We start from the raw sequence: 25,518 nt of genomic DNA on the forward strand, positions 1-25,518 counted from the left end.
TCCAAAGAGATAGTGGTAGACAAGAATTGCTAATTGTGTTTATTATCATTCCATTAACAGTAGTCTTCTATGCCATGTTGATCTAACAATTGTGGCATTGTGTATTGCACAGTTATATCTTGTCCTTCAAGGAATTTGTCAAATGGACTAGGTTTTTGTTCTGAACCCATGTACCTCCCATAAAATTCTCTACACCTATTTTAATACATTTCTCTATTCATCTCTTTACTTCTGCTTTATAGGTTTTAAAAGCATCCAATGCTTCATCCCTTTCAAATAGCAGATGGAGATACATTATCGTGTATGATTATTTAAAAATGAGATGTAGTACCTTTGACCATTCAAGTATGGAGTGGAAAAAGGGTTCAAAAATATTAATGTGTATTTCCTTGTTTATTTCTATATTCCTACTTTAAGAATTTAAATTTAGAACACTCAAGGATGAAATCCCAAATGTGCTTTGCTATATGAGTCCTTATGATCATTAAACTTAAACAGTTTGCATGCTCCTGACTTCTCATATAATTCATTTTCTTGACTGTAATTTGTCTACTAGAATTTAAGGCTGTGTTTGGTTTGAAGGAAAAAGTAGGAAAACCTTTACAAACCAAACAAAGCCTAAAGGGACGCTTCATTATTTGTCATTTGTCTACACGGAACACAATGCCCTTCATTCAGCCCACCCTAATGCTAACACAACTTCCTCTTTCCATTTTGGTATGTTATTGTCATTCAAATTGGAATGCAAATGGATGCACCAATAGTAGTATTAAATGCTATGAATTGAAACATTACCATAATAATATAGAGATTAGAATATGTACCAATGTTAATAATTCTAGATGCAAGTTGTAGTGTCATTGTAACTTTCCTGTGGCCCAAGGTTGCAACACATTATTATTTTGCTCAATAACTTTTGGGGCCATTTACTAGACCACCCCTTATAATTTCACAGATTTACTTAAATCTATCCTATAATTTGCATTTTACTAAAACACCCATTATATTTTGCAGCCTATTTACCTAGTTGATCTTTCATTAAGAACTCTTTATTTTGTCATCTGAATATAGTAACACGATCACTTAAATTAAGTGGAAAATGTTTAAAGGTATGGGCCCATGATTGTTTATTACCCCTAAACTTAGTGGAAAATGTTCAAGGGTATGGATCTACGGTTGCTTATTCTAAAAGTACCCCTAACACTTATTTGCATAGAAAACAAAATTGACCAAATAGAGAAAATATAGTGGTTTTCAATGTTTTACCAGGTGCAAAAATGATATTTTTGTTTTTTGTTTATTTTGATCAAATTTATTTGAATGGCTGTTAGGGTTAAACTGTCATTTTCCACTTTCATCTAATGGAAGGCCAATTAAGTAAATAGATTATAAAATAAAGAGGATGTTTTAGTAAAATACAAACTATAGGATAGGTTTTAGTAAATTCATGAAACTATCATGGGTGTTTTAGTAAATGACCCTAACTTTCATAATGAGACCAATAAATTCATGATATTAATTAAAAGAAAATTTTATATTCGTGGGCATTTAGAAACATATCCAATTTAATAACAAGTTCACAGTCACATCCCGATTGAGCTATGAAATATGATATACTCACTAGGCCAGGTTATCACACTCCATAACTAAATCATAACCTTAAATTTCATTTACGAAAATTATGTTGTCATGCCTTAAGATGTTGTGGATACTCAACAATGAATCAGACAGTACATGATTCAAACTGCAAAACAATTCTGATTCAAAATATTAATGAATGAGATTCTAAATCAAGGGTCCAAGCAACAACTTAGGGTCCATTTATGCCCAGCAGAATGGGCCCAACAAAGTCTTTAATAAAAGTAAATGGGTCAAAACAACATTGTGTAACAATATATGCAAATCAAAAAACATACAAAATGGGTTGATTACTAATTGGACCCAACAATAGATATGGAATGGAAAAAATAAATTGTATATATAGAGTTGGGCCCACCAAAAAGCTAAATATGCACATAACAAAAGAAAATTCATCAAATATGCTAAAACCTTTAAAACAATAATATGGAAAACTTGTAATAAAATTTTTGTCAAAATATGCTAAAACCTTTAAAACAATGCCCCCAAATCAATTCAGAATTTCATGAAATACTGTCAAAAGACTATAGGAAAAAACTGAATAGACCATTCCAATTCCAACAGATTTTGATTCCAATTCCACCAGCAAACCAAATGGACCCTAAGATTTTGAATTCAAAAATAAATAAATATTTTTATTTGCATAAGTAATGAATACATTGTTATTTACTGTAAATTGTTTTTGAGAATGTTATTTATTGTAAATTAAATCAATAATAAATATCTTAGAGAAATATATAATCTTAATTAAAATATATGGGATCCACTAGAATCTTTAAGATACATAATAGGCAATTCATAAATTTTAATTACTATGATAACTAGTCTGTTTTTTTTTACTTTATTGTTTTTATAAATTAACAAAAAAAAATCGAAAGAAACAACTTTCCAACATAAATTGTTGGTGGAATGGATTTGATTTTGATAGATGATTCTTAAATCCATCTTATGCTTTGATATCAGGGCAAGCAGTCCGAATCCAGCTACCCACAGCTCTAGCCTAGAGCTGTAACATTGAAGTCAAATACCTAGGTTTTTCTTGAAAAACTAAAAACATTCAATCCAATTATGCGCTAGACCATTTGAACAGAGGTTGGCAAAAGGCTAATGTACCCTTGGGCTGTTTTTGTTTTGAAACAAAAGAGTGGAAACGGAAAGATAATTTTCTAATTCTATGCTGCCCGAAAAAGTGATTGCTTAACAATTTCTTTTCTGGTACAAGATTGGTGAACACTTGGAACATAAGAACAAAGTTCCTGATCAGATCATAATACAAGGATAGACCATAATAACCAACAAAAAGACTCAAGATTAAAAGCATAGATAGATATGATAAGCTAACACCCCCCCAAAAAAAATAAAAAAATAAAAAGGCAGCTGGTGATTCAAGCATCGATTGTGACAAAGAATCCGAGACATTCTGTCAGTTCTAAACAATAATAATAGGTTTGTAATAACGATAGAATGGTATCATACGAACCCTGAATAGAATGAATATCAATTGTTTTAAGCCTCTAAAGCGTGATGTGATACGTAACAATTAACCAAACATCTCTCGCCAATTCAATTGATTACCAAACACAACACGTTGCAACCTCAAGACATGCTCAAGGCCCCAAATTCACTAACAGCCAAGACAACATAGTTGGCCCTTGGCTAGGTTTGAAAGACCACCTAAGACTACTAGAAATAGTGGAACGACCTCCAACACTACCGAATAGCTTAAATGCTGAACTAACAACCCATCTAATGAGCAACTTTTGGTTTAATACCTGTAAAATCAGAATGCTTAGACAAACAAACTAGTACTAGGGAAATGGGAAATATGTATTAGGATTTAGGAGAATGCCAAGAAAAGTACTGATTACTGAAAGCACCTATAACGATATTAAATCTAGTTGCTGTTGACACTTAACAAACATCAACATGCTTCCCAAGAATATTGGACCCAAACATGAAAGAAAACTAGGTCTCAAAACTGAAATCCCAACGACTTACGACCCACTGGTCAATTCATTAATTCTATTAGTCATTTGACTTGCTTCCACTTTGATATCATCCCCCAAACTTTTGGACGTATTCTTGTCTTGTTTGATCATTGATGTTCCTAAATGTTTTGAGTCCTACATTTTAGACTCTTGCCCTCTTGTTGCTGCAAGCTGGGCACTTATATTGCTTGATATGTTCAGCCCTTGCAGGAGTGATCTTCACACATTTTCCATGAAACCATCTCTCGCACACGTCACAGCAGATCCAGAATTCATCATTGGCATAGTTGTCCCCACAGGCTCCACAGAGTGTAGCCCCTTGTTCATCCTCCTCTTCTTCACCGCTTTCGTCCTCATCTTTTGGGGGTGGAGGCATCTTCGAAACTTTTGACTGTGATTCAGATAGCCGGGGTTGCTGGAAAAACAGCCAAATATAAGAAAAGTGAGACACCTTATATACAGGCAGCTGAAATTTAACATCTTAAAAAAAAACAGGACGGAAATTGATCCTACCATCTTCCCAACAGATTTATTTTTGCTACTGCTGTTGGGGGTGGCAGCCAATTTTTCTCTTGGTTGCTTCTTGGCAACCCCGGTCACGACTTCAAATATCGTTGGCAGGTCATTCATCATTTGGAAGAGCCTCTTCCTGAAATTGCAATTATAGTCAAAAGAGTCTTACCTGGAATATAAAAGAATTTTGATATGGTCTATAATCCAAAACATTAAAAAAGCAAAAGATATACAGTCACAAGGTTTGAGTGAGTTTTCTGAATTTTTATAAATCAAAATGAGCAAATTGAAGCTACAAATAATCTTTTCTAAACTTTTATCCCCAAATCACTTCTGGAGCTCCTAAGTGTAAATTGTGTTGCTTTAACTAGGCTACAATTAGGCCATTGTTTTGGGAGAAAAAGACCGAAGGGAGCATTATTATCTCCATTAAAGAGCAAGCATTGGTGATCTGTTCTGACATCAATTCAAACTTCTCAGATTCGATTCTAAAGCCTTGAATGTGTTCACATATCAGTTTTACAGATATGAGAAATTTCCAATAGTTTAAAAACACAATCTCATTGGGATCTTGGGTATAATTGGTTAAAGCTTGGTGGTCAAGATTCTTTGTAATCAATTTACAGAGAATTGAGCAAAGAAGGATACATCATAGAAAAGGAAAATAAAATGCCGGGTTAGGTCGATATGCCAGCCTAAACAGGAGTCCTTATTGTGTACATATCCTATTGTTAATCACCAAAAAAAAAATGTAGAATAAGGCTAGGCTATCAATTAAGAATGTGCCAGCATTAATTTACAATTTAAGGGGATTAGGTAGGACCCTACATTTTCATGCCAATGAAAACCACTATCAATGTAGTAAAAATTCCTACCGAGTAGTTTTCCATTCTTTGAGTTTAAGGGGATTGGGAGATTTTGGAATGATTTAGAGCTTCTGGAAATATGTCTAATTGGAAGATTCTTAGATTTGATCCAAAAGTAGAGTTCGTTGCAGAATGGATTCCCCAAGAATGGTATTTAGGTGTCATATTGAGGTGGAAACAATTTGAGGGGACCATTTGTTCTGCCTACAGATCAAAGAGGATGCTTTGATCTGTCTACAATTGGGAATGATCCCATCAACACTCTGGAGTTTCAGACTGATTTGAGGTTGAAGCAATAGCCCACTCTCTGTATGTGTAGGGGGGTAAGGCGGAATACATCTGCCCCTTGGGAACCTCATGCACTGGGTTTCCCTTATTGAGGTGGAACCAACTTGAGGGGACTACTTGTTCTGCCTACAGAGCAAAGAGGATGCTTTATCTGTCAACAATTGGGAATGGTCGAATCAACACTCCCTGGAGTTTCAGACTGATTGATGGTCTACATTGGCTAACTGCATTAGAAATGATAAGTTCACAAGAATGGCTTTGATTATCATTGTATGTATTCCCCTTCATACATGGTGTATCCAAATTTTCTAGTAATAAAAGATGCATGTGGCTGCTTCATAGAAGTTGACACAAGAAATATCAATTGAAAATTCAATAGGCATGCAAGGATACTTGTAGAGATATCTAACATGATTTTAATTCCACTTGATGACAATTTGTTGCTTGCAGGGGAGAAATATGAACTAAGAATGCTGCTTGAATGCAAAGATCTTGTGGTGGAACAATCCAACAAAAATAATGACGGAAAAGATGAACAGGTAAGATAGTTGGAAGTTGAAGATGATCAGTTGGCTACCAATCAGAGCATTATGGGTATCTGAAGTTTAAAAGTACAATGCATGGAAGTTGTTTCTCCCAAGGATTCTGTTAGCTATAATAGAGGAGTTAAGAAAAAAAGGTTATCAGTGGCTCTAGCAAGAAGAGGTCCTAAAAAAATGGACTAGAATAGGGCAGAGGAATTGTTGATGCTTCTCCAGGAGGGTAATGGGTATCATTATGGGCAAGAAATGAACTCATTCTATAATATGGTCGAGGGGAAGGACATTTATTAGGCAAGAGGGCATTGCTTCAAAGATATGTCTTAGTGGAGTTGGCCATAAAAAGGAAGATATCCAAGGGGCTCAACTGGATTTGGGTTATTATGCAATACCCACAAGTCCAATCTTCTTCTTGTCATTGCAGGATAGAAGGGATGACCAGCTACTAAAGGTAACAGTCAATATTAAGGGATCAATAAAACCAGAAAATCATCTCAAGATCAGAAAGACTCATCTCAAGCCACTGATGAAGTAAAGGTAGTACGAGACACAGAGTCAAAGAATGAATCCTATACTAAGGGTAGGGAAAGAACTTTAGTCCCTTCCCTTGCTTCTAATTCTAATGGTTTTTCTCTTTGTTTGGGTGCAAATGAAGCACTCCAAATATAGCTTAGCTTATTATCTTCCTCAATATTCACTTTGCCAAAGAAAAGAGGAAGAATCATGTGGAGGTGCACAAGAGCAGCAACTATTTGGGCAAAATATGGGAAAAGAGAAATGCAAGAATATTCAAGATGGAAGAGAAAAGGAAGGAGGCAATAATTGAGCATATCACAGCTAGGCAGGATTGGATTCAAGAACTAAAATATTGATACAATATGCCAAATACGGGGTGTATCGTATTAGTATTGGTGTACCTAGATATGCTTAGACACTGATTCACGAGTTTTTGAAATATTTAAAATGTCTCAGACCTCTTCCCCAACCCCCTACTATTATAAATTAAAAAAAAAACAAAAAGACCAATACCCCATGTTTGGCGTCAGGCACATCGATATTTTAATCCTTCATAGGATTAAAGCATTGGACAACTTTTCACCTTTCTCAACAGATGATATTATTAATGGAGGAAGGTGGCAAGAACCTCGTTAAAAAAAATAGAAAAAAAAAATTTGACTCATAGGGAATGGACATCACCAAAGAAGATTTCATAAAACTAAATTTTAATGGGAGCAGCCTTGCGAATCCAAGGTCTCAAGAGTGGGTGGTGTCTGTAGAGATGAAGAAGGTCATGCAATTGCAACTATATAAGGCTGGCTACATGAATCCTGTTTTGTCATAATTCCAGTCTATGTAATGTCATATCCGTTAAATTATTGGCACTTGTATCAGAAGGGGGTGAAGAGATGAGGGACTCAAATTAGGAAGCACAAGAGAATTGAACTAGAAGCACAAGGAGTCCAAATCCTTGTGTATATTCTATGGGTGACATCCTCCTCAATCTCTCCAGTCCTAACTGTACCCTTGTTTGCACTCCTACAGTTATTAAATTTACATTGCGTATATTCTGTTTTTGTCCTACTTATTTTGAAACTTTTTGTTTCTAATGCACTTGTCCATAAACCTACTCTTGCATTCAATTCTTCACTAATTACATCAATTAATACTATGATATCAGCAAACATTAGGCACCATGGGACCAAGTGCAAAACCTTGGCAAAGACCCATTATAACTGTAAATCTGATGTCTCTCCCACAGGAGTCATAACAATGATTTTTGCACCATCATAAATATTGTTAAGTAAATCCAAATGCTTATTTGGGTCCCTTTTCTTTCCAAATCCCACCATGTTACCTCATTAGAGATATCATATGCCATCTCTAGACCAATGAATACCATATGAAGATTTCTCTTCTCCCTAAACTTTTCTATCAACTGTCTTAATAGGAAGATGGCTTTCCTGGCTGATATAACCCAAATTAGGGACTATCATGTTGTAACCTTCCCAAACTTCATGGCATATGAATCTCAAGCAACAATAAAGCAAACTTGCAATGGCCTTCCATGGGAAGCCCACGTTATTCTTGTAGCTAAACCAGCATCCAAGACATTTGCATGAATACCATAGATGTTACCAATTACTTTGTGCCCAAGTTTGTTATTGGCAAAGGTAACCTCCAAAGCCATTTGCCCATGAGAATCATCTTCATTTTCATCAAATTACCGACACCCAAACCAATACTTTTCTGTGTTCACACACTATAGCCCAACTTATTAAGTAACCCTTTTTGTTCTTTCCTAGTTCACACAGGACATCACTTATTGTTTTATACAACCCATGGGCAACCAATGCTGGAATTTTGAAAACTAAAAGGGAATAGACCGGGAAGTTAGCTAATGTGGATCTTATCAAAGTAGTTCTTCAACCCAAAGATATATAGGATCTATTGCAGCTTATAAGCTTATTTTTTTTAACCTATATATGACAAGGTCCCAAAAGCCTTTCAACCACCTATCTATGACAAGGTCCCAAAAGCCTTTCAACCTAGGGTTTATAATAATAGTAGACATTATTAAACTAAATTGCTCATTGTGTGGTTTTATATATTAAACTAAGTCACTTGATCGATTGAAGACTCCAAAATTCAAAACCTAAACCAACAAAGCAACAAAGAATTCGGAAGATTTTATCCTATCAACACATAAGATCAACCAAGGCATGTCTTCTTCTTTTTCTAGGTCAAAAATAGGGGCTTTACCATTTCTCCTTTTTTATTTTCTAAGTTTTTGCACCATCATAATATCCTTAATTATGTCCACCCATCAAAAAATATATTTTCTGAGCTATGTTTTCTTTCTTCTTTTTCTTCTCATGAATTTTCTGATTTTCTATGTTTTGATAGCCCATCAAATATATTTGCAAATGAATTAGCACACCCCTTAACGCATTGCAATCTCACTTCCATACCCTGAGTCAGCCACTTGAAGAGTCTTTGTTCATTAAGATAAGGCCACATACCCTCATCCTCCATCCCTAACCAACCTATCACCACTTTTGAGCCTCCTTCGATGATCAATCTGTTAATTCTTAATTCCTTAGCCCTTTTGCACCCTCCACCACAGCCATAACTTGGCCTGGAGTGAGCCCCCAATTCCAATCAGACTTGAAAACCTAAACATGGTGGATTCCAAGAAAGATGAGAGACATTTCTACCAGGGGATGATTCTCACATTTCCTTCCAAGCATTCAACAAAACCACTGTAGGAAAATTGTCAAATAGGTCCACTGATTTTATCCAGCTAACCACCCTAGCAATAATCACCTCAATAATTACCACTCTATTTCTCTCCTTTGCTGCAAAAGTTCCTTGGTTTCTTCCTCCCAAACTGTACAGAAAACTGCAGCTCTTAAGCATCTCCACAGATTATTCTTTCCTTCTTCTTAGTCCAAATTCTTCACAGCTAATGGTTTCTCCCCGTTTCAAATTCTTCACATCACTTCTCAACTTGTAAACCCTGGCCACATTTAATTTTTGGGAATAGGTTTCATCAACATTATCCCAAATTTCCTTTGCTGAATTCATCCACAAATAGTGTTGACTAATCTGTGGTTGCATTGACTTCACAAGCCCTCCAATAACAGTATAATTTTCTTGCATCCACTTTTCATATGATGGATCATCTTCCAGAGGAGCCCTTTTGCTCCCGGAGATAAAACCCCATTTGCCTCTACTACAAATATGAAATTTTACTGATTATGACCAAGCCAGATAATTAGTTCCATCCAGCTTGACTGTGGCCACAGCCAGTAGAGAGTCCATAGAGGCTTCTGGAACCTGTCTGGATTCAGCAACATGCTTGTTTTCAAAAACTAAGGAGTTTATCTTCTTAAATACTTCAAAAAATGACTTCAAATAACTTCGAATAACAACAAATGAAGACAGAACAAAAAGTGTGTTGTGAGCCAACCTCTATGCAACCGTACCAGTAACTTGCGTCACACCCAAAAGCTAGGAGAAACAGAGAAAACTCAGCCGCTCCTTGTAGACTTCACAGAACACCAATCCACTTGATTTGATCTTCAAGAAGAAGAATGAGAAAGCCTTCAGTCACTGAGCGCCTAGGTCAAACTCCCTGTAGAGCTCGCAATTAGATTTCTCCAGAAAATTAGGGTTTTGGACAACACACTTGAATCTGTCAAGAGGACGACAAAACCAGTCCCCTTCTCTCCAAAAACCACTAACAACTAGGCTGAAATAGGTTTCTTTAACTATTCATACGATTCAATTCTCCATACACACTATGTATGGGAAAAAAAGGTGAAAAGAGGGAAAAGCGAGCCTACTCTGATACCAAGAAGAAAAACAACCTTTTGAGAAGAAATGATTGTTTAGAAAGTTGCAAAAATTCAAAAGAAAATAGCAAAATCAGAGTTCAAGATGAGAGAACAAGAAGAAGGTAGCGGCAACTTGGGTTCAGAGAGAGAGTTTCAAACATAATCTCTTCTCTTACTCCATTAATTCTATTTCATTAAGTTAAACTTTAATAATTTACAGAGAACCCCCTAGTTGGGAAAAAAATTAAAAAGACATAACATAAGAAAGAATAAAGCCTAGATTAAGGCCCATTACAGCAAAGAACATAAAAGATAAAAAAGGATAAACAGCCTATGGGCCATTCGGCCCATCTTCTCTACAAACCCCAAGAAATCTGAATGCTAAGTGTAACTAAAGAATTGGGAAACGAGTAGCAGGGTTAGCCTAAACTTTTATGAGGTATTTGGCACTCTCCACTTCATACATCTCACCCATTCTTTATCAAAATTAACAAAGATCCTAACAATTTAATCAAAAAACAGAAACATTATGTACTTGCAGAAAAGAGAAACTTGGTGCAACAGCAAGAAACAGCTCAGGGTTGATACAGTAAATTATTTTATTGAAGAAAAGAACAGTGAAATAAATTCAAGAATCAAGATTACTCCCTCAAATGCATGTATCATAAACAAGTTTTTTTTCAAAAAAGAATGTTCAGAAGAAAGAATAAAGATAAAATAAAAGGGTATCAAGTTAAATAGGATGATGAGCTAGCACCCCAACACACAGCATTGAAACTAATTCAAAAAGTAGACCATTTTCCATTCAATAGCTCCCCAAAACCTTGCCCAAAGTCTGACCATTTGCTTCAGAAAAATCCAGTAAAATCAGTACCCATTCCATGATCACGTTGCCAATGTCAGCACATAATGTTTCAAATGTTTCTTGACTTATCATTTTTTATGAGTAACAGCAAATAATTTATTAATTAGAAAAAGATGTAAAGGTACATCAAGAAAGGAGAACCCAAGAAACATTTTGCTAATTCATCAGCCAGTCCATTGGCAGCCCTTGGAGACCAAATTACACGTGTCTGCAGGTCCTCCATTAATTTTTTCAGCTCTCAGAAAGCATATCTATAGCTTCAAGTCAAGCCACCTTCTAATCATCCTTCAACCATGCTATGACTGTTCTTGAGCCTCCTTCCACTTCCACCTCCTTCAAATTCAAGGCTTTTGGCCTCCTCAGACCTGTTAATGCTGCCCAAGTCTATGCTGGGATTTTTTTTTTTGAAGAATCAATAAAAAAATTCATTAAAGAAAAGGTTACATCCTAACACCCTTGGTTGCCAAAACATTAAACTGAAAAGGCTTCTACATTACAAGGGAATTCCAGAAATTTTCCAATAAATCAGCTTTGGAGATCAAAATCTGGGAGACCAAGAACCCACTCTGATATCAGATTGGACACTGTAGCAACCATGTATTCTATATTGTTTGACCTGTTCTCGAAAACCCTTCTGTTTCTCTCCCTCCAAAAAGATCAACATACCGCAAAAGGAACACAACTCCAAATAATCCTGGCTTTCTTACTTCCTCTAATCTTTGGCCACAATGAGCATATTTCTGCTGGAGCTGATGGAAGGAAACCACACACCCAAATAGAAAAGAGAAGAAACTCCATATGAAGATTTCTATGCTGCATGAGAAGAACAAATGGAAGACTGTTTCTTCCTCCTGATTGCACAAATAGCATCAACTGGCCAGGTGAAATCCCCTCGACTTCAGGCATAGACTTGGGCAAAATAGGAAAGGAGAAGGGGTACGCTGAAATCCCTTCCTGATTGCATTCCCAACTCTCAACAGACCTGAGGAGTTCTAAAAGGAAAAGGGGTACACTGGAAGAAAAGGTTAGGGGTTTTAACAGGAAGGGGTCAAATAGGAAAGGAGAAGTAGGGGTAGTGGCTATTCGAAGTTTGAACTAGGTGGGTAAGGAGAACAGATCAAAGGTTGACAGGTTTTGGGTTATCACAAGGTTGGAAGATGGAAATAAGTCAACAGTGGTGAAAAGGGGGGAAGAAGAAAGGGCGGTTGTGTTCAGTCAAAGGAGATAGGTGTGGGTCAGGAGGTTAGGAACACTGGAATTTGAGATTCTGTTTTCAGGCCAAGTGAAGACAAGCTTCAACGGCAGGAAGGGGCTGTACCAATTGCAGTAGCAGTTCAAGGCTTCAAGCAGAAGAACCATAGCTGACCTCACATTGCCTTCGGGTTAATGAAAGTGATCCTAATGAGGTTCTAGCAAGGGAGATAGCTGGGAAAGAAGCACCAGTGAATGCTGATCATTCAGACATAATAGTGGAGGGGTCATTTGGTGTTGATGAAGTAAGTTGTGTTCCTAACTCTCCTGCATCTCTCTTGGCTGAGGTTAGGCAGGAATCAGACAGGTGGAAACTAGGGGGAAGTGGTGATAAAGAGGATGGGGTTCAAGAAAAAAGGAAGTTTCTGGAGGATAGTGAAGGGAGGAGAGAAAAAAAGGAGATCAACAATTGTAGGTGAAAAAGAAAACGATAAAGGGGGCATGAAGTTAGGAGGGGGAGAGGTTGGAGAACATGATAGTAGGGGAAGGGTTGGGAAGGAAGCGAATGAAAGGATGGAGCCTACAGAAGGACTTTCAACAAGAGTCTGGTGGAAAGGGAAGTCGCAGTGGGTAAGACACTTGGGCGGTTTTTCTGGGGCGGAGAGGGTTTTGCAAGAAAGGTGTTTGAACAATTCAAAAAAAGTAGGAGCACGTAAAGAGAACAGAAGAAACTGGTGGAGGGGTGAAGCTTGAGACGAAGGGGAGGTCCAGGGAGAAGCCTTTGAAGGGGAGGATTGAGGGGGCAGCACGTGGAACAGTGGAAGAGGAGGATGTGAGGGGTGCAGGAGTTCCATTTGCTATTAGCTGGACAATCTGGAAAGAGAGGAATAGATGACTGCTTTAAGGCAAGCATTGGATGGTGGAAAAGATTGTTGCAGCCTCTGGAGAGTGTAGAAGAATGGGTATTTGCCTCCCTGCATTTGCTTTAGTCTGCCGGTCAGGTTTAGGGTTGATCTTTGGGATGTTTTTGAATTACGAAATTGTAATTCCGGTTGTCTCTTTTGTCTTATCTCTCTTCGGTGTTGTCTTAACACCTGAGCAGCTTGCAATACCTTTTTACTTTTTAATGAATCTTTTTCTTTTTACTGTCAAAAAAATATTTCCACTTTCATCCCTGATTTCTCCATCTATGCCTGAAGGCCCAAGATTACACAGGCTGCTGCACCCATCAAAGTTTTAGATGTCTCAAAGGTGGAGGAACCCAACTAGCCACAAGTTTCACTGTCTAAGGAGCAGAACTAGTCACTAGATTCCAGTTTCTAAGGACATCATCTGTTGTGAAATCAGAGAAGATTATCAGTCTTAAGCCAGTGCACCACTTTAATAGAGATGATGTCAATCAGTTCTTCAACAGATCTTTCCTTCTCCCTGAAGAAGCAATTATTCCTCCCACACACCCCACAAGATTGCTGCCCTTGTACACCTCCACAGTACCTTTCCCCTTTTCTTTGGCAGGGAGAAAAACGAGTTGAGGAATAAAATTTTCAGTTCCCAAGGTGGGTCCCACATTCCCAAAAGGAGAGATAAATTCCAGAGAGCAGACACAAAATTGTAGGAGATTAGTAGGTGATAAGAGCTTTCACCATGTGCTTTATACAGAAGACAAACATGGGGCAAAAGCATCCACCAAAGCTTCCTTTTTTGTTAATTCTCCATTGTTCTAATTTTGTCATGGTATACCTCCCAACAAAAGGCTCTAATTTCGGGTGGAGGTTGGGCATTTCCAAATGGCATTTGCACGGCAAGTTATAGAGGAAAGGGGGTCCCTATAAAGCTCATGGAGGAAGGAGTTACAAGAAAAGGACCCAGAGGTTGTTAAAGTCCAAATCCTCTCATAAGTTTTGCTTGGATTAAGATGGATTTCTTCTAGCATGTTAAGTAAAGCAATGACATCTGACGTTTCATAATCCCTTAAACCCCTTCTGAACCCAGGTCCCAATGCAGCCCATTATTGGAGACAGAAACGCAATGGTAAACCAAGCAATCTTTATTGGAGACAAGAAAAATTAATGAGGGAAATAAGGTCATTAAAGGATGCTCCCCACCAAAGGTCCTTCCAGAAAGAAGTTTTACACCCTGAATGTACATCATACCTTGTAAACATCAAGAAAATGGAAGAGATTGATGAAATTAACCATCTTAAAAGAATTTTCTATTCCTCTCCTTCCATAGCCACCAGCATATAGCAAAATTAATGCAACTCCAAAACATTCTAGCCTTTTTCCTTCCACCAACTTTCAACCACATCGAGAAAATCTCATCTGGGTAACTGGGTTGTTAGGCTGAGAAACCTGAACCCCAAAGAAAATATGCCACCTTGTACATGATGAAGAAGTGCCTCTCATCATCCTCATTTTTTGTAACACAAATTACAGATGCTGGCCCTTTTCTTTTCTTCTATTTTTTTTTTGACAAGTAACATTAAGAATTCATTCACATACCATAATACCCAAAAGGCTGGGCAGCAGGGTACACAAGGAGAAAAATAGTAAGATACAATGACACCCAAGGGGGGAAATAATACAGGAACAAAATCAGATGCTATACAAATCCATTCCCAATTTCCAAGCCCTGGAACTTTCCCTAGTAACCCAGATGCTGTCCACTTTGAAACCTCTATTTTTCAAGTGATTTGAAATTAATATGTCACCCAACCCACCAATCATGCAAATGCTTCCTCCATTGGAGAAATTAGGAATAGGATTCCCCCAAATACCTTTGATGTCAGAACTTTCAACCTGATTTTTTATGCTTCCTTTATAATAGGAATTAACTGAGAAGCAACAATTGCTCCAATCTTTCCACCATCTCAGTCATCTCCCAAAGTGAAACCAACTCAGCCTCAAGCTTACTTAACAGCATGACAAATTCTTTCCTATCTAGGAGAGGTTGTCTAAATATCAGGCACCAAACCACCTGCCCTCCTGTCATTTTGTAATATTGAGTTGTAGGAATATTTTGTGGCCACAGCCTATAAAACCTTGGGCAGAGAGTTCATTAATTAATTCCCTACACTCCCATAATCTTCTCAAACTCACTCTTGATCCCTTCCCAACTTGAATTTTGAAAACCATGAAAGACCGCTGAAACAATAGAATGCCCTTTCACACAGACAACTCATAAGTAGATGACACCACTTTCAAATCCTATTCACATGTAACCACCCCCACATTTACTTGACACAACCCTTCTCCAAAGAGCCTCCCTCTCCATATCCTTCCCAAACCTTCATAGACACTTCCCCAATACTGCCTTACCAAACACCCTTACTGTTCAAAACCCCAAGCCGGTATCTTAAAGTGCATGGAGCAAGAAAAGCACAAGAGCCTATTAGTGGCTGAGGCACAGCAAGAAATGTGCAAGGGCTGTTATGAAGGCTGAAGCAACAAGCAAGGCACAAAAGTTTGAAAAAGAAAATCATAAAAAAAGTCAAAATGGAAAAAAAAAAACCAGCTATACATTAAAAAACATGAAAATTTGAATCTTAAAAGAAATAAAATGTTTTAAAAAGCCTATTGGCACAATTAAATTGATAGACAGAACATGAAAACCATATTCTAAGTGAAATGTGGAAGTGAAAGCAAATATGTGGATTGTACCAAAGTTCTTTGAGCATTTAACAATTCATGTAAAACTTTCAATCTATTTATTTACCTCCTAGGTGCATCACTTCAAGTAGCTGCTGTGATGTTAAACGTCTTGCATTACAATCCTAGTAGATTGGCCCTCCAACTCCATAAAAGCCACTTGAGGTAAGCCCAAACAAGTCCATGCTGAGGATTGGGCCCCTCAACCTTAATCTTTAACCCATATATATAAATATACTAGTTTTGTCACTTTAGTCATAAAGCATTCCATATTAGGATTAGGGATCAAATATTAGTTGCACTATTGTTGCCCCTTTAGGGGAAACTTTGCCATTTAAGATCCTATTTACAAGAACTAAGGCTTTTGAGTATTTGAAAGGTCTTTTTTTTGTTTTTTAAAAGTTAATAGAGCAATGCTAGTTTGCCAATAATAATTATCAAAAAAAAATGCTAGTGTGCCAATAACAGTAAAAGGTAGCTAAGTAGTTGATAAGCCATTGCAAAAGTGTAAAACACAAAAGAATCCAAAAAAAAGACTACTTTAAAAAGGTAAACACCTGGATTGATGCACAAGACACACCAAGCATGTTCCTTTTGAAAAGGCTGCACCTGGGTTCAGGTGAGGTACATGCCTTTTAAAACTGAAACTACCCAACTTCTTTGGCCTACAAATCCATCCCCATTTAACTAAGTGATATTTCCTCCCATTTCCATCTCCAGCACATTAAAATTTAAAAATTCCTTTAAATCACCTCAACCATTTCTGCCAAAGTTACTGCAGTTGTTAATAGAAAGGTACATTAGGCAAAATACTTCTAATTAATTTATCATGCATCAAGTGATAGCTATCTAGTTTTCCACCCTGTCGATCTATCATCAATTCTATTCAAAACAGGTTCGCCACATTGATGTTGGCAATGCTTTCACTCTTATTGGCAAACCCAAATAAGTTAAAGGAAACTATTCAATTCAACATTCTAAAGTGGCAAAACATTTTTTAGCAGATCATTCCCAATCTATTCAACTCTGAGCATCACACCCTTGGACAGATTGGCTTCAAACCTGACAACTCAAATCTCCTCAATATTGCCCTAAGGTTCAGCACTTGCACCTCCACCAATGCCTCAAAAAAAACAAGTATACCATATACTGAAAGATGTGAAACCAAAGGTCAATTTCAGCCCACACAGAAACAACTTATCATGGCCATTTCAACCCCTCAAATTCAGCATAGCACTCAACACTACCACCACTGATACAAATAATAAAGAGAAAATGAACCCCCTTGCCTCAAACCTCAAGAAGACTGAAAGAAACCTGTAGATGTTCCATTAATAAGTACTAAAAAGGGAAACTGAAGATATGCGAACAGAGGCTCTCACTCTCTCAGAGAAATGGTGAACAAGGTGGTTGACAAATGCTTCTTGGAGGGCTTTAAAGTGGTGACGAGAGAGGTGACGTTGCTTGAATATGCAGATGACACTTTATTTTTCGCAAAGGCAAGAAGAGCACATGAAGAGCATTCATATGATTCTTACACTTCTTCAATCTGTTTTCTCCTTTATTTTATTTGTTCCAGGATTAATCTCAGGTTGTATTACATGGTATCAGATTGAAGACCAAGGATTGATCTTGATCTGTTTGTTTCTTCTCTTCTGTGCAACAAAGAGGAAGTTCAGAGTTGCTGCAGGTGGGAACTGAAGGAATATATGCATAGGGACAGTGTTGGGGTAAGTTTTATTCTGGGTTAAGTCCCTTTACTTGGCAGTTCGAAGAGGGCTAGGTTTTATGGTGGTTCGAACAGAGGCTCTCACTCTCTCAGAGAAATGGTGAACAAGGTGGTTGACAAATGCTTCTTGGAGGGCTTTAAAGTGGTGAGGAGAGGGGTGATGTTGCTTGAATATGCAGATAACACTTTATTTTTCACAAAGGCAACAAGAGCACATGAAGAGCATTCATATGATTCTTACACTTCTTTAATCTGTTTTCTCCTTTATTTTATTTGTTCCAGGATTAATCTCAGGTTGTATTACATGGTATCAGAGCACCATTGAAGACCAAGGATTGATCTTGATCTGTTTGTTTCTTCTCTTCTGTGCATCAAAGAGGAAGTTCAGAGTTGCTGCAGGTGGGAACTGAAGGAATATATGCATAGGGACAGTGTTGGGGTAAGTTTTATTCTGGGTTAAGTCCCTTTACTTGGCAGTTCGAAGAGGGCTAGGTTTTATGGTGGTTCGAAGGACAGATGATTTAAGTGAAGTTGAGTGGTGAAAACTGTACTGTGGGCAAAACCAGTTGAAGCATTTCTCGCCAGGAAAGGTAAGGTAAAATATATTGGGAAATCAAAACCTGAAATTGACTCTAACAATTATAATGAATGGGAGCAAGAGAATGCTCAGATTATGACATGGTTATAGGACAACATGGAGGCACAAATTAGTGCCAATCACATGTTCCTAGGTACAGCCAATGAAATTTGGGAATATGTGAGACAATTTATCAATAACTAGGTACAGCCAATCTCATGTGACAAGAATTTTCCATCTGTACAAAGGTTATATTCTTCTTCAACAAGGTGATAAAGGTGTTAAAGAGTATTTTTTCCACCCTTCATAACCTTTTTATTTTATCAATAACTCTGAAAAGATTTCATTAATTAGAAAAATTTAGGATACAACAAGAAGTTGTGAAAGAAATCAGCTTTAGTAAGCTGACCCGAGACAGAATTTTCCACCCTTCATAACCTAAAGAATGAGATGAATGTATATCAGCCTCTATCTACTGATTTGAAGGTATTTTTATCTGGCATGAATTCTCAATATGAGCCTATTCATACTCAAATATTAGGAAGTAGTGATCTCCCTTCTCTTTCTAATCTCTTCTCGTGTTAGGGGAGTCTCCACCATACATAATGAGATTCCATCAACTGGAAGGTCTGCCTTGGCTGTGACAAAAGGAGCTAGCAAGGGAGGACATGGCAGAGGTGATAATGCAAGAGGTGTAGGTTGTGGACCTAGAGGCGGATATGGTGAAAGTTTCCAAAATACTGATTTGGGTCATTGCGGTGGTAGAGATGCTGGAAGTTTTCGTGGTAAAGGTGGTTATGGACATGGAATCCCACATGAACGCACTTAATGTGAACTTGATACTATTAATTTTTGCTATGATTTGCATAAACCAATCCACATGGACAAATCGGTTGGTAAGGGTCAATCTAGTAGTCATGTGACTCAAACAGATGATCAAGGTATTGGAATTTGGAAATGAAAAGGGGATGGTTTCTATTACTTGAGAAGAGTGAGAAACTTCATTAATCGTCTTCTTCCAGAACACTACTGCCCTTGCGAAATCAGGTACAGCTTATCTTTCTACTCATTCGAAGTCCAATTATTGGGTTATAGACTCTGGAGTCTGGAGTTTCAAATCACATGACTGGATCAACAGTCATGTTTGTTTCTTTTTCTCCTCCAACATCACAGATTGTCCTTGGCCAATGGTACCACATCCTTGATTTAAGATACTGACAATGTTAGTTCAGATCTTAATGTATCTTCAATTTTATATGTTCCTATGTCCCCATTCAGCCTTACGTCTATAAGTAAATTGACCAAGACTTGTAATTGCTCTATCTCATTTTGTCATGTCTGTTGTGTTTTTCAAGATCTCAAGATGGGAATGATAATTGGTGGAGAGCATGAAGCAAGAGGACTATAATATTTTGATAGTGGTGGTTCATAGAAAGCTCAACAAAATGAATTAGAAAATCAACTATCCTAGCCTCAAATGGCATAAACTAGCTTTTAGTTTCAAAAACAATACTATAAAAGAAAAGCATGTGGGAGCAGCTGCTCCCACACAAGAAAGTACACCTAAATACCACTTAGCAAGCATGTCTCTTACACTCTCAACCACCTTACAAACATAAAAGGTTTTTGTGGGTGTTTGGCATTGCGGTGCTTTAAGTCTTTACGTTTGTACCTGAACCATACCAATATACATTTAAAAAATAGGAAAGCAAAGTGTTTTTGGCACATAAAACAGTATACAATTGCTTATTGTAGTTTAAACACATAAGCCACCGGGCACTACATAAGACAACCGAGGAAATGCACTCCCCAACCCAACATAAAGAGCAGTAAATACATTTGAACTCAAATCTGCCCAACCAAACATGATTTTGGTACTATATAGTCAAAACACCTACATGGCACTTACATGGACTCCAAACGAAAACACAACACCACCATCCGAAACACCCCCTTTGTTAGTCAAAATAAAGTGAATCCATCTCAACTTCAAAGTTGTACCACTAGTATTTCTTTGTCCTGGATTAGTATCATGCCATGAGATTATGTTTCATATTGTACCAAGTTTCAATGCTTTGGTAAATAAAGATATTCACAAGAACCATTGCCCATGCCTTAAATATACAATAACAATTAAATGCCAGGAGAACATAATCATCATCAAAGGATAAATGTTTAAATATAACAATCGAAAAAGGATTAATGTTCAAATAATTTACTGCAATTTAGGTACTAAGCAAAAACAGCCTGTCTCCATCTATTCTTTACAATAACTAGAAGCCTCCTCTCAAATCCCAGAGGATCGTTGTGGATATTTACGTGATTTGGAGGTACAAGCCCCTTCAAGGTTGGGATCCCTGGCATTGTAGGCACAGTATAGACTGATTTTGAGGTTCTCTATTTTGGGAGCCAAATTAATTAAAAATTATTCTTTAACTGTTTTTTATCATATTCCCTCTTATCTATGTATTGTTTCTATAGCTGGTCCTTTTTTTCCTTTCCTAAAATATTTCCATCATCTATCAGCATAGGCATGCATCACCCAGGAAATAGACAGGGGAGAAAGATATATCAATTGCCAAAATATGAAAATGATAGCATATTGAAAGCTAACACTTGCTTATTACAATGGTTGACAATAGACCTGACTAATGACTAGAACCATCAAGCCTTGATCTTCTTTAGAATTACAATTTACAAGGTTAGAGATCTAATCACAATACTACATAACAAAACATAGAAATTCAAAAGCAAAGTACAAATGAGATGTATAAAGGAAAATAGCATAAAATTATCAATATGACTCAAACAACAAACCGTACCTATCATTCTTGTCAAATCCAAAGCGTGCTCCAAAATAGAATGCAACAGCAAGCAACCATGCATCACTGTGAACTGCAACTAGGGATAACCAATCCTTCTCTTGCATCCCATCCCTAGCAAAATTTATCCCCAATGCTGGCTCAGGAAGTTCAGGGGGTACCTCCTCAGCAGGAAGGTTAACTTCCCAAGTTTCATTTGGAAATCCATACAGACACAAATTCTCCTTCTCTGCGAGCAAACCACAAATATCTTCAGCCATAATTTGCATCCATGTGACACAACACCAACTAACCAGAAAAGGACTCATTTTTACCAACATAAAAACTTATCTATAGTAAGCCAAACTACAATGTATAATAACCACTTGAATGTAATAAATAACAAATGGGGAAGTTATATCCCGAAGTCAATTCCTCCCTTTCCATTCCCATAATATCATCAAGTTGAGGATGAGGTCCCAACTCTGGCCTAAAAGTTATCAAAAATAACAAGAGCATCTTGACATGGTACATTTTGTAAAAGCAAAAGCACCTTCACATGGTCCATTTTGTGAGAAAATCAATTCATGTTTGGGCTAATGCAATGCACATGCCATTGAACCAGTAATATACTAAAACAGAGAATCTCTAAAGGATAGTAAAACATTGAAAACTAATGAAAACTTTAGAACTTTGGATTCTTAGAACCAGCATGAAAGACAGGTATATAGAAGAGGAAACTAGTTATAAAATGTTACATCTTAAAAATGGTTAATCCATCACAGAATATTTTAGTCAACTCACTTCAATAAACATTTAGGGCCAACCACAAAAAAAAAAAAAAAAAAACTATAATGTCAAATCAACATAAAAGCATTGTTATCAATGTAGTGAGGTGATTGCTGGCTATTTTGGCCTCTCTATGGAAAAGAGATATGTTCTAAATTTAAGATATTGATTTAAGTTAATATAGACTACATCTATGCAAGAAAAAGAATGACATTGAACATTTAGTTTACAGTCTTTGTTGAAAACATAAAAAGTTAGGGCTATCCTAAAAGAGGGAATTACAGCCTTTGCTTTTCAAAGAAAGAGTGCAGCCTTGACTATTTCGTGTCCCCTTTGTTTGTGGCAACTCCGTACCAGCAAATCACTCATTGGAAGGAAACTCGAAAAAATTCCTCCATTGCCTGCTTTTGTTTTGTGCCTTTTTTTCTCTTTCATATACCATCACCCAATCATGCCCATTGTGAACAATTAAAGCAATGGATATAACAAAATACAAACATATTCTATATTGTTTCAAATAATTAGAAATACAAAAAAAAAAACTATAAAGTAGCCTTCTGATTGACTAGGATGACTAGTCATTAATCAACTAGTCAACCTAGTCACCACTTAGTCGCCCTAGGCAACCGCATCATTTGTACCAACCAACTAGTTAGTAATGCAATCGACTTGACCCTCTACTGACATGTTAGTTTATTAGGGTTGATGACTAGTTGACACATTCATAACATTAAATAAAAAGTAAGGATAAGAAGCAATGCAATTGACATAATTACAAATCATATAGCAAGAGATTAGGTCCACATGGAAGCTATGGCATCCAACACAGACCCTTGGCATTAAATTTTTAACCCTCTAGTCAGGGTCATCTGGGAAGGCTGAGTTGAAGATTCAGCTAAGCTGGTCCAGCTGCTTTGAAGCGCTCCAGATAAGCTACTCAAAGAGGCTGAAGCAGACAGCCCTTCAAATGACTGACTGACAATTTGAGCTCTCAAGATTTTTCACCAAGCATAACTTATAGGCTGTCCATGTGGCGTCCACCTCAAAAAATCCAGAAGCCACTGCACTTCAGCCCTCCCAAATTGGCACTCATATGGCAAGCTTCATCCAAATGGACCATTGCCACAGGGAGACAGACAGCACTCTTTCTAGAAACTCTCTAAATCACTAAAAGTTCAATGGCATGTTGGACCAGAGAGCAAGCCCATTATACAATGGGCTGTAAAGCTGATATGATATGGGCACAGAAAATGTGACTAACATGTGATCTATGGTCTGCACTGGCCACATCATACCTCCATATGAAACTACTCTTAACCTTTATTAAAAAAGATTGACATAAAGATACAAATGTAGAAAAACAAAGGTGGAGAAGATAATTTGGAACGTCAAAGTAATGTCATATATACCAAAACGGAAAAGCAAACATGTGTACAGATAGAACAAATCCATCAATAATGTTAACTAGAAATATCCCATAACTCCCATATTTTAAACTCCATAGACCGCATCAAACTCACAATACACTGATTCATTACCTAGGTCCATCCACTTTGCTTTATATGCAATATATCCAAACCAAGCAGAAGATTCCAACCTTCAAATCTAAACCAAAAACCTCAGTGACTAAAAATATAAAGTTGGAAGGTGTACATTCAACCCTATAGGACACATTTACAACACAAAAAAAAAGTATCAACTATTTCCCAAAGAAATGAGGATATCGTTGACAAATAGCAACAGAAACAACAATAACAGGAAGCATAAAAAAAAAAAAAAAAAAAAAAAAAAAATCCAGAGTTTCTGACAAATGCTGATTTCAGAATCAGAACTGAAGCACTCTTTCAGAAGATAAAAAAGAAGGGCAAGTATCTTTCAGGTGAACTAGTAAAAAGCTGCATATAAAAATGGGATGAAATTTTAGAAAACAAACAATAAAATGTGGGGAAAAAATAAAGAAAAATAACAGGAGTGCGGGGGGCATTGCCAAGGAAAAGAACACAATGTCCAAGAGTTCAGCCATCAGACATCTCATCCAATCTGATAAAAACCACACAGAGTTAGAAGCCAAACGACAAATTACTTAAACAAAAAAAGGGGTAGAAAATTCAACAGAATTTGAACACAATAAAGCTAAGAAAATGTAAGCTATTCACTTCATTACCAAATTAAATAAACGATATCATCGCCGTAACCAATATTCAAAGTAAAAAACCTAGTCAGTTTGGAGATCAAGAAAAAAAGCTCACCAGGATCACATTGCTGATAGAACTTGTCCACTTCTGTAACAACGAATGGAACACAACAAAATCATCAAACCCAGAATCGAAGAACAAAATTAAAACAAAAATAAATAAAATAAAACTCTGCAACAACCCAAAAAGTTCAAACGAAGATAAGAGGTTCTTTTTTCAAGACTAAGGAAAAGAGAGAGCGGGGGAGGGTTTAAGACTATTTCGAAAGTGGAAACCAACCAGTAGTAAGAGCCTTGATCATCCCAGCGCGTCTGCCTCTGAAATCCCTGTAAACCTCTTCAACTGTTCGAGGAGCAGGAGGCCCCGCATTACCTTCCATTTCCCAAAAAACCCACAGGAAAAAAAAAAGAAAAAACAAAAAAGTAATAAAATCTGAACCAGAAAATAAAAATGAATACAAAGCTATATAATATATAGGAAAGAAAAGAAACAGAGGAACAAAGATCTCGAAGCTCCAATGGCGGTGAGAAAGAGACCCAGAGGATGGCGAAGCAGACAAACAGAGGGAAAATTAGGGTTTTGCTCGGGTCGCTCTAGAAAGAGGATAGAAGAAAGGAAAGGTGGACTAGGGCTTTTTCTCCATTCATCTTGGAATTCTGGGTTTTTGAAAGAATGACTGAATTTTGCTCAGCTTCTTCTTCCTTCCTTCCCCCCTCTTCAATTGAAATTATGAGAATCAGACGACGAGAAGGAGCGGAACCGGAAACAAAGAGTAATAATAATAAATAAATAAATAATAAGCATTTAAAGGCTGTAGGGGAAGCTCAGAATGACTTGGGCTCCTTCCCCTTTCCCATTTGGTTACTTACTTGATATATATCTCTTTTATTTATATTTATCTTATTTATTTTTATTTAATTATTTATTTACACTATTTATATTTATATAACAGAAATAGATAATAGATTTCTGTAATTAACAAAATAAAATAAAATATTAAAATGTGATGATCTTAATCTCAACAGTGTATGTTGTCATGGAAATAAAAGGGAAAAAAGGTTTTGTCTATGCTCAGTTGGATTCAAGGCTTCACATTGAATAAGAATGGGAGGAGCAATTGAGCAGCTGTGGTTACAATTTACAAACAATGGGAAGTGGTGGGATCAACGCTTTATTGGGTTGTTGCTATGCTCTGTGTCCTCGAGTGAATGTTGTGACATTAAAAAGAATTCTTGGACCATTGACCGATATCACATCTCCTCCCCGCAATACATCTCTGCTGTGCATTGGGAACATCTCCCGATGATGATCATCATCATCATCAGGACTGATACTATCATCCGGAGATGTTCCCAATACACGGTGAAGATGTGCTGTGGGGCATTATGGGGCGGAGGTGTGAACTCCTATTGTAAAAAGTGTTTATGTTTACTAGAAGAGAATTGCAAAATCACTCACATAAAAATTAAAATTATAGGTATTACTTTTACTCTAAAGGCTCAGTTTGGAAGGAGTATAAATGCATTTGCACTCTACATATTTGCATTTGTACTCC

General features: G+C 37.0%; 1 protein-coding gene across 1 annotated transcript; it reads right to left on the reverse strand.

The window, feature by feature from the left end:
* Positions 1-3,441: 3,441 nt before the first annotated feature.
* On the reverse strand, positions 3,442-25,159 carry AL6 (alfin-like 6). Its single transcript, XM_088942656.1, has 5 exons — positions 24,243-25,159; positions 24,018-24,050; positions 21,001-21,229; positions 4,140-4,275; positions 3,442-4,041 (listed from the first exon to the last, which is right to left on the reverse strand). The coding sequence occupies exons 1-5, from the start codon at positions 24,340-24,342 to the stop codon at positions 3,769-3,771; spliced, it is 771 nt and encodes a 256-aa protein (XP_088798782.1). The 5' UTR covers positions 24,343-25,159; the 3' UTR covers positions 3,442-3,768.
* Positions 25,160-25,518: the final 359 nt, after the last annotated feature.

This window comes from Nelumbo lutea, chromosome 5, assembly GCF_056320005.1.
Source record: "Nelumbo lutea isolate HS-2025 chromosome 5, American lotus-T2T, whole genome shotgun sequence".
Lineage (NCBI taxonomy): Eukaryota > Viridiplantae > Streptophyta > Magnoliopsida > Proteales > Nelumbonaceae > Nelumbo > Nelumbo lutea.

What these genes read in the sequence shown, in the direction of transcription:
- AL6 (XM_088942656.1), bottom strand. Translation starts at nt 24,342, where the DNA reads ATGGAAGGTAATGCGGGGCCTCCTGCTCCTCGAACAGTTGAAGAGGTT. An exon ending in GATCAAGGCTCTTACTACTG is followed by an intron (nt 24,051 to 24,242) that starts GTTGGTTTCCAC and finishes TCGTTGTTACAG; the next exon opens with AAGTGGACAAGTTCTATCAG. An exon ending in CTATCAGCAATGTGATCCTG is followed by an intron (nt 21,230 to 24,017) that starts GTGAGCTTTTTT and finishes GTTTGCTCGCAG; the next exon opens with AGAAGGAGAATTTGTGTCTG.